We start from the raw sequence: 9,579 nt of genomic DNA, 5'->3' as shown, positions 1-9,579 counted from the left end.
CTCAAGGTGAGAATGGTATGTTTTAAGAGTGGAGCAGCACCTGTGTGTGTGTGTGTGTGTGTGTGTGTGTGTGTGTGTGTGTGTGTGTGTGTGTGTGTGTGTGTGTGTGTGTGTGTGTGTGTGTGTGTGTGTGTGCATGCATGTGTGAGAGAGAGGGACAAAGAGAAAGGGATTAGAGAAGGTTAGTTATTTTATCCATATTTCACTGTAAATAAAAAGTGATCTTTCTTCTCAAGTCGTCAGTAGAAGCACTGGGTTTACACCACTAAACAAACAGCACTGTACAATGTTAAATCTTACTTACAACATAACACCTCACAAATTATACTAAGCCATCCGCTTAGGTAACACCTCACTTCATGATCAGGGTATGAGTCCAGTTGACCTAATAAATTAGTGTATGGGCCTGTAAGTACTGAAACTGATCATAGCTGTTAATTATGTTTATTTGCCAGTCATTTTATTTTGTGGCTATTGGTATGAGACGTTTTTACTGAATTAGACAATTTTTAGTTTGTGTAATCTTTAGATTTAATCTAGGCAAATAAGTTTTCCCTATGTGTTAGTTCATTGTGTGGTACTGCAGTCTCAATGTAAATGGTTACTGTCTCTTTAAAACAAACGCTATTTTGGGGGAAAGCAGTGAATTAGCGTGTGTGGGGAGAGTTTGTTAGGAGCCATCAGCTGTGGAAGCACACGGTTTTCTTAACGTGGTCAGCGTTTTTGTTGGATAATTGTACTTGTGGAAACGTGGAAATAAAGTTCGTTTTTTTCTTTTAAAACATCCTGTGGAGTGGAAAATGGATAATTATCTGACTGAACGACATGGCGCGAGTAAACCGTTGCTTCACCTTAACTAAAGGATTTGCCTCTACAATTAGTTTATTGTTGAGACAGCTGGGTTTGAGGATCACAGCATGTGACCTCCATGTACCAAATTCTCCTTATTTATCAATATCTAGCTCTATATATCTATACATTCTACACCACGTTTAAGCGGTTAAGCATTGAGGAATATTGTGTAACATATAGTCAGCCAAATGATAGAGAGTTTCATTTCTTGGGAACAACACCAACAGGAGTGTGGTATTCCCCTGTTTATCACATGATTTAAAAAGTAGACTGAAACTGCATTAATGTCACAAGCCAGTTTGGCAAAGAATCATGAGGTGCCAACAGTACATTCCTTCCTGGTAAATGATAGAGAAAGTAAAAGTGGCTTGGCAAGTTGATTGATATCAATGTACCTGAAATTCATCCACTCCAGATAGAGACTAAACACAGGCAGACATCACAAGTGTGAGTATAATTTAATATTACTGCTTTAAAACTGCTATTTAAAATTGTGAATTTACTTCTTAAGTATTTCCTTTTTCTGGTTTAGTTTTATTTCTAGATTTTGTTAAATATACAGGTTTTTATACCTTTTATACTTTTTAATGTATTATTAGTCAATATCAAGATCAACCTAATAAAAATAGCAGTGCAAGCTTTGTTATAATATATTTTACAGAGTAGCAATGTAACAAAATATGGACTTAAAAAAAAAAGAAAAGTAAGAACAGAATTATAGCACTACACATTTGTGTATTTAAACTGGCATTTAAGAACTTTGTAAATGCCTGGCCACAAAGTCACTCTCCTAAAAAAAAAAAAACGTGTTTTTAACTCTTTTTTAAAATACTGTAATTATTAAGGCTGTATTTTAAACTGTAGTTTACTTAAAACATTTCTTTTTTTGTTTTAGTTTTATTCCTACATAGTGTTTAATGCCAATAAAGTATGAAAATCCAGAATATTCAGCAACGTTTTTGGTGACACCTATTAAAAACTACACTGTAAACTTTTTATAAAACAAAAAGCGTTTAACATTTTTTACTGTCTCAGACATTTGTTAATGCTTTATTGCTTGATCAACCTGATACAAACAGTCAAGCAATCTTTGTTAAGATATTTTACAGTGTAGAAACGTACCCCTATGTGGACTCTCCTAAAAGAGAGCTTTTTTTCTGTATATGCTGTTTAGTAATAAGGCTGTATTTCAAAGTTTAGTTTTCTTGTTAACACACTTTCAGTTTTAGTGTTATTCCTAGATTTTGGTAATTTATAGGTTTTTAAAGCTGATAAAGTAAACAAGTAAGAAAATCCACTACATTCAGCTGTCCACCTTTTTTGTTTGCATCTATTTAACCTACATTGTAATTTGTTTTAATTTCTTACTGACTCAACTTAAAATGTGTAGTTAGTTAGACTTTTGTTAAGGTGTTTTTGCTCAAAAAACAAAAAAATAGTATAAGATATTATACAATGTAAGAAAAAAATTTAAAATAAGAACATCCTACAGAATTATAGCACCACAAACTGTGTTACTAAGCAGAGAAGAACTTTTTAAATTCTTGACATCAAAGTCACTCTCCTAAATAGAGCATGTGCTTTTTAAGCTTTTTCTGTATGTGCTGTTTAGTATTAAGGCTGTATTTCAAACTGTAGTTCTGTGTTATTCTTCCAACAGCATCTAGAATACAGAAACTAAGCTTTACTGACCTGCAGAGCAGCAGGACTACCTCAGACTGAGCGACAATGAAGATGAAGCTGCTCTTTCTTCTCTTTTCTTGTGTGTCTTATACAGCAGCAGGTAAAATGCCTTTTTATACATATTATATGTATTCTTGTACACTATTGCAAACACTGAGATGTGTATATCATGCATGTGATGCATTATTTGCGAAGGACTAAAAGAAAAGAAAGAAAAACAAACACAATCAATCATGCATTAGAACCAGAAACAGACGTTAAGTGTGAATGTGAACCTACAAGACGTACAAGATGTGGAAACATACAAGACTCAATAAAGACAAACACAAGCTTAGATGTACTTTATTAAAATAAATACGGAACTCTTGACAACAGTAACAACAGTAGCAGGGCTGTGAACAATGAATGCTTAGAGACACTTTAGTAGGAAGGTAAGCAAAGGTGGGCTAGACAGAATAACATTGGTGTGTAAACAAAAATGAACCCTTTAATGTTCTGTTCAACTTTTTGGTAGAGCGCATTTAGAGAATTTATATCTAATCAAAAATGTTATTTAAACTTTTTTATGTTGGATTTTTTTGTACCACATGTATGTTAGGTAAAAACATGCAGCATTTTCTTTTGTCTGAATGCAGATTTTTTTTTTTTTTTTTTTTTACAGTTCATTCTTTTGTATTTGTGGTGTTTTTTGTAAAGTGCCATCTTAAACATTTGGTGGAGCTGTGTGAGGTTTTAAAAATACACCAAGGGTTGTTTTCATGAACATGGTTTTAAGCCTAGTCCTGGACTGTTCAGCAATTGTAACGTACAGTACCCATGATAAACCCATTTCCCCATGGCCCAACAGCCATATACTGCTATAACCATTACTGGTTCTGTTCACTTAATTCAGTGGTTCAGCAGCAGTTTTGAGCTTGCTCTGTTGTTTCAGGATCTGGGTTGGGCTGGAGGCAGGGCAGCCGTCTCTTATAGAAACAACATTTCTATGGCAACATAATGGCACAACGTGTTCTTTCAGTTTCACTTTCATGCCTTTCCGAGCAAAACCTCATCTGCTTTCTTTTGCCTTTAAGTCACCTGATCAACTCAGTATCAGCTCATGATCTACATTATGATTTTGATCATAGGCTCTGTGAGAGCTGCCCAGAGTAAAGTACAGTAAAGCTTCCACCGAGAAACATGAAGAAGTTAGTATCCCCCTGTATTATATGTTCAAATTATTCAAAATACTCTACCAATTTAAAAGTGCTGTATATGATTCCAATACACTATTTGTGCACAATACACACAATACACAATGTCAGGTGTTCTTAGTCAGTCCTGACTCTGTATTAAATACAAACAAATAAAGTTGTTCAACATAAAAAACATAAACATATTATTACGGTATTGTTTAGTCTTATTTTTATCAATCCATTTGATAGATAATCACAGCTGGTTTACTTTGCTCCAGCAACTGTAACCTACAATATAACATCGCTGTCCAATGAAAAACACTTATCTCCAAAACAGCAACTTTACAGGAGAGAGAAAAAACCTTGTAAACTTTCAGTGGAAGTCAATGTAAAAAGAGTTTATTCCAGGTCATTTTGAAGAGTTTCTATTGGTCCGTTCATAAAATTTTGGCAGAGTGTAAGGGACAGTTGACTGTTCAAATGATATATTAAACTAAAAATTGACAAAAATGGAGATAAGTGTTTTTTATAGGACAGCAACGATAAATGAATGTTGAGTTTAAACATTAATAGCATTCTCAAAAATGATATATAGCACCTTTAATGAAAATATTATATGTTTAACTTTTTTAAGATGAATTTTTTACCATTCTAAGATTTGTGCCATTTTACTTCGTAATTACGTTTACTTTATCCATTGCACAGCTGTTTAGACTGATTGTGTAAAAATGTTACTTGATCAAATATTTGATCAAAAAAGAGTACATCCCTCACATTTTTGTAAATATTTTATTATATCTTTTTATGGGACAACAATAAAATTGAAATGAATCTTGGATATAAGTAGTCATTGTAAGGCTTGTATAGCAATATAGATGTTCTGTCCTCTGAATATAACTTAACACAAAGCTGTACATGTCTAACAAATGTGTTATAAAATAGATAAAATATTTGCAGAATATTTACAGGAATGTAAATATGTATTACATATATTTATATGTGTATGTTGTAGTAATTTTATTTGTATTACTTTAAAAAATGATGCATAGAACTGTTTTCTTCTGTGTCAACAAAAAAACGTTTCAGAATGTATGAAATCAGTTGATAGAATCCCAGACCATGCTGTAGTCTCCCCACATTACTCCCAGTGTGATGTTGGTCAGCACAGGTGTCTGTTAGCTGATAGCTGATGTGTCAGAGCTGGGTCGCAGCGCTTTCCTCTGAGTGAGCTGACTTCACATCAGAGGAGAAATGTGCAAGTCTTTGGGGCATTACTACTGATAGAGGGAGTCTTAGTGTGTGTGTTGGTTAATTGCTCTTCCAAATTGTAATAAAAAAATATTATGTAAAGTAATTAAAAAAAAAAAAAAAAAAACTCCCTGCTTTAGAACTGCTTTAAAACTCTAAAGTGTGTAACCGCTGAGTGTTATACATTCAGGGCTATCAAGAGTTTTTTGAAAGTTTGACGTTCTCCCTTTTCCAACAGTTGTTGAACATTTTTTTGATTTATTATTTATATTCTGAAATATTTCAGAAATCTACATTTACAGCGTCAAATACACTGCAGCTGTAGGAATATCAGGCCTGCCCGAGTTCACCGCTACGTCCTTTCTTCACGGAAAACAGATAGATTACTACGACAGTAAAGACCACATTCTCCTTCCCAGAAAGGACTGGGCAAAGAGAATACTGGGCGAGCCTTACTGGGAGAAAACCACTCGACTGCGCTTTTCAGAGTCTGTTCAGTTACAGCAGGAGCTCAGTTCTGTGATGGAGAGTTCTGGACACACAGAAGGTTAGTAGATAAACCTGAAATGCAGGAATGGGTGCATATTAATAAATACAAGTCTGTGGTGCCTTCAGAATAGCTTGTTTTTTTACACCTTGGTTTTACACACCTGTGGTCAGAAAAGTGATTGGAGTTCAATGATTTGAATGGGTGAGTGAATACTTTTGACAATATAGTGTATATCAAAACTGACTTGCATATTGTGACCAGAGCAAAATTTCTTATCTTTGTTTTTGCTTTTTTTTCACTTTAAAGGTAAAGGTACTGTTTGGCTGTGTGAAAACTTCTCAATTAATGGACCAATAGAAATGGTCCAAGATGACAGGAAATACTTTTTCATAAACTTCAACTAGAACAAGAAAGAATGTTTTTTGTATGGAAATACAGAATTCATTTGTTTTTGTATTTATGTTAGTGTCATGAAAGCTGGTGCTTATTGTTCTGATTTAGCTTACACTGTAATGGCCAATGATAACGTGAAAAAGTTATTACAACTAAACTGGAAGTTGATTTTTTTTTTATATTTGTTATAACAATTAATTTGCCCAACAATTCTACTTAATTTCTTGAATTCCATATAAATGTAAATAGTGCTTTTTCTTTTTACTTTGCTTTTAAATTCCATTTTACTTTGTTTTTTAAATATTCATGAAAAACAGACCAACAATTATTTTCGTTCAAAAGAATTTACATGAAATACAACAATCATGTCTGCTGTAGCCGCAATACTCTTATGCAATTTAACAAAGAACAATCCTCAATAAATAAGAAACAATGCCCATTTCCAGCCTTATACACTGTAAGCCTTTTTGAGGAAACCTGTTGCCTTAAAACGTTTAAATAATGTTTACTAAAAACTGAAAATGCTTTAATTAGACTTTAAATATTTAGTTGTTATGCCTAAATTAAATGCATTTCATTTATTTTAATTTTTTGTTATATTAATTGCTTTGCATAGTAATCCTTTATAATACTTTGAGTGTTATGGTCACGTGAATAAAACAGTTTTTTTTTTAGTCTTCTCTTTGGTTTTATTTAAATAAAATATAGATTTGAAATACAAGAAAACACAGAAACCAGGCAGTTAATTATAATATATAAACTTTTACCTAAGGTAGCCCGGGGTAAATCGCTTCACACTGATCGTGAGTCTCAGAAACTGGGAGACACACCCAGTATGTACTTACATTGTGCCAGAGGCCATTGAAAAGAAGCTGCCAAAGGCAACAGACTAAACCCAGTTATTAAAAATTGATTTACCACAAAGATTCCTGTGTGAATGTGTGTGCCCTCAAATGTTCAACTAATTAAAAATATTGTAATGTTGCAATTGTTATGTTTGAAAATATCCAATTTTACATAAACAGACTTTATTTGTTTAAACAAATTGTGGGTTTACAGCAGATTAGCTACATGCAATTACTTTGAAGTTATAAGGAGTGTTTTATCCTAACTATTATATTATTATATATATGTTTATACCCCTCAGGTATGCACACATTTCAGAGAATGTACGGATGCCTGTGGGATGGCAAGACTGGTGAATCTGACGGCTTTGACGTGTACGGGTATGATGGAGAAAACTTCCTTTCTCTGGACGTGAACAGCAGGAAATTCACAGCTTTAACACCACAGGCGAAGTCTATAGTACAGGAGTGGAACCGGAACACAACCCGGCTTGAGGTCCTGCAACTGTACTATAAACTTGAGTGTGTAGCCTGGCTGAAGACTTTCTTTCCTGAGAACTACAATCAAAATGAACCTTGGGGTTTTACACTCAATTCTGAACTTTATGGAATAGGTACAGTTTCAAAAATCTGTAGGGAGAAGTGAAGCACAAAAATATTTGTGATTTCTCTAACATATTTTAGCTGGATTAATATAAACAGCACTACACAAATGAAGGGCTAATTATTGTAAAGTGTTACCCTAGATTGTATTGTAAATTACCCGCATTTACCCAAGTTGTACAGTACATTCCTAATGAATTTGAATATAAAACACTCAGAGAATTAGCCTTTATATATAGGGGAAATTGCACATCTGCTGATGTCATTTCCCTGTAAATGATTACCCTTGTGAAAAGGAAGTATACTTTAGAGCATTAAAAGTGTGTTTAAATTAGGTAAAGATTACTAAAGTGCATTTTCAATTTAATATACTTTATGAAAATACAGATTCAATATACTTTCTTTGTATTTCCATAAAATATATTTTTAAGCATTAAATACTGCTTAAAGTGCATGGTAGTGTATCTTTTTTCCAGTAGCATTAAGGTGTAGACAATAAGGCATTTAAAAACACATATTTAAAATCTACAGAAGTCCGCAGAAGTTGTATTTAAAAAGCACTCGAAAGCACAATTTAATGCTTTTATGTTGTGTTTAAATATAGCTTAATTACAACTGAAATTTAAATTTTAAAAAGTATGTACTTTTCCTTGTTAAGTATACTTAAAAAATATATACCTAATGCACTTTTCTTTTACAAGGGTAGCATGCTGCTTGATTGCAATATGATGTAAGTTTCTCCATTTTTGTTGACTGCTGTCAATGTTTACAGCTCACATATTTATTACTAGAAGACACAAGAAGATGGCCAATCTACTTGAAATGCTTTGGCACTCTACATCTATTTTCATATTTTGTGTCTGCATCGTTCAAATAGCGACTGAGCTTATTAATCTATTTACGCCGATGGTGTGGTGTTCTAAAAGTGACATGTGTTCTGGAAATTGCTATCTTGCCAACGGAAAACACAGGTGCGCCACTGACTGAAAATTAGTCAGATGTTCATTGCTATCTTGGCAACACAGGCACGTACACCTCAGCTCAATAGACATATACACAAGGGCATGCAGCAGAACGCAGTCCCAAAACAGACACGCTAATTGGTTTATTGCTCGTTACACCCGAGAATTAGTTTGTGCTTTTCTATGCATTTCAAGGTACGCAAGATGTACTTTTCACGTCGTTACAATAGCAAAGACGCACTCACGCCATAAATCAAGCTGTGTAGTGTGCAGTTGATGGTTCTCCTACAGATTGCTAAAATTGGCTTGTGCCCAATTTACCGTAATATTCACATTTAGTGCATTTAGCGTAAAAAGCGTGTTCACACTGTAAAATGTTCTAATTCCTTTTCTCTCTTTCTCTCTGTCTAGTCATTCCTACATTTAATCACTACCTGAAGAGAAGTTATCCTCCAGCAGTCATGTGTCACGCAAGAGATCTGTCCTCCAGTTCAGTCCGGATGTCGTGGCAGAGGAATGAAAAAGACTTTAATAATGATGGCTTTGTGGTGATCGGAGACACCCTGCCCAGTGGAGACGGAACCTTTCAGAAGACTATCTACCTGTATGTGGGGGTTGAGGATCTGATGAGAAATCAGTACAAATGTGCGCTGGAATTTGTGAGCTTGGCTGGAGAGTCCATTCTACAGATGTCGCAGGACACTAAACTGCAGTTCAGTTACGGTACAGAAAGTGTAAAGTTTAATGTATTTATTTGATTAGCTAGGATATACAGCTTCTGTAAGAGGGTTACAGTTATTTTTAGTTATTTGTTTCTAGGGCAGATGTGGAAGGACGTCTTGTACGCTTGTGCACAAGTTCATTTATCATTATTTTTTAATTAGGTTTTCTGAAATCAACACAGCATAATAATAAATCCAGTACCATATATACTGTATACATACAGCACAACTAATCTCTGTTTTAATATCCCTCAGCAAGTTGTGTCTTGGCTAGACATCTGTCATTTTTTAGTCATCAAAAAACTTCTGGAAAAATTCTCATTGGGTATAAATAAAAAAAAATTCTTAAGTTTGACCATCAGCATATGCTAATTTGGAAAGAGTCTGTAAGAGAGAGGGGTTTTAAAAACTTTGAATGGCTTCTGATTAGTGTTGGAAAAGGAACCCCTCCTTAGAAGGAGAGATAAGGCAGAAAGTTAAAGGGAGATGATGTGGTGGCCGGTGGTGAACAAGCTACAGATGTGATTTATAAGACATTAGTTTAGGAGAAGGGGGGCTTTAAGCATTTAGCACCACTAAATCAATAAGCTAGCTGGGTGTATGTAC

The 9,579-nt window shown here is 34.2% G+C and overlaps 1 protein-coding gene across 2 annotated transcripts in view; it reads left to right on the top strand.

Annotated features, from left to right (window-relative positions):
* Positions 1 to 581: 581 nt before the first annotated feature.
* The window catches only part of LOC103045500 (major histocompatibility complex class I-related gene protein-like), a 15,859-nt gene continuing 6,861 nt past the window's right edge, over positions 582 to 9,579 (top strand). For both annotated transcript variants that reach the window (XM_049466657.1, XM_049466656.1), the window contains exons 1-5: positions 582 to 1,299; positions 2,513 to 2,635; positions 5,245 to 5,505; positions 6,989 to 7,300; positions 8,663 to 8,974. In XM_049466657.1, the coding sequence (XP_049322614.1) occupies positions 2,581 to 2,635; positions 5,245 to 5,505; positions 6,989 to 7,300; positions 8,663 to 8,974 (940 nt within the window). In that variant the 5' untranslated portion in view covers positions 582 to 1,299; positions 2,513 to 2,580. The remainder of the gene's footprint in view (positions 1,300 to 2,512; positions 2,636 to 5,244; positions 5,506 to 6,988; positions 7,301 to 8,662; positions 8,975 to 9,579) is intronic.

This window comes from Astyanax mexicanus, chromosome 1, assembly GCF_023375975.1.
Source record: "Astyanax mexicanus isolate ESR-SI-001 chromosome 1, AstMex3_surface, whole genome shotgun sequence".
NCBI lineage: Eukaryota > Metazoa > Chordata > Actinopteri > Characiformes > Acestrorhamphidae > Astyanax > Astyanax mexicanus.
The sequence above is the reverse complement of the archived record's forward strand: the minus strand, read 5'-3'. Positions and strand labels throughout refer to the sequence as shown.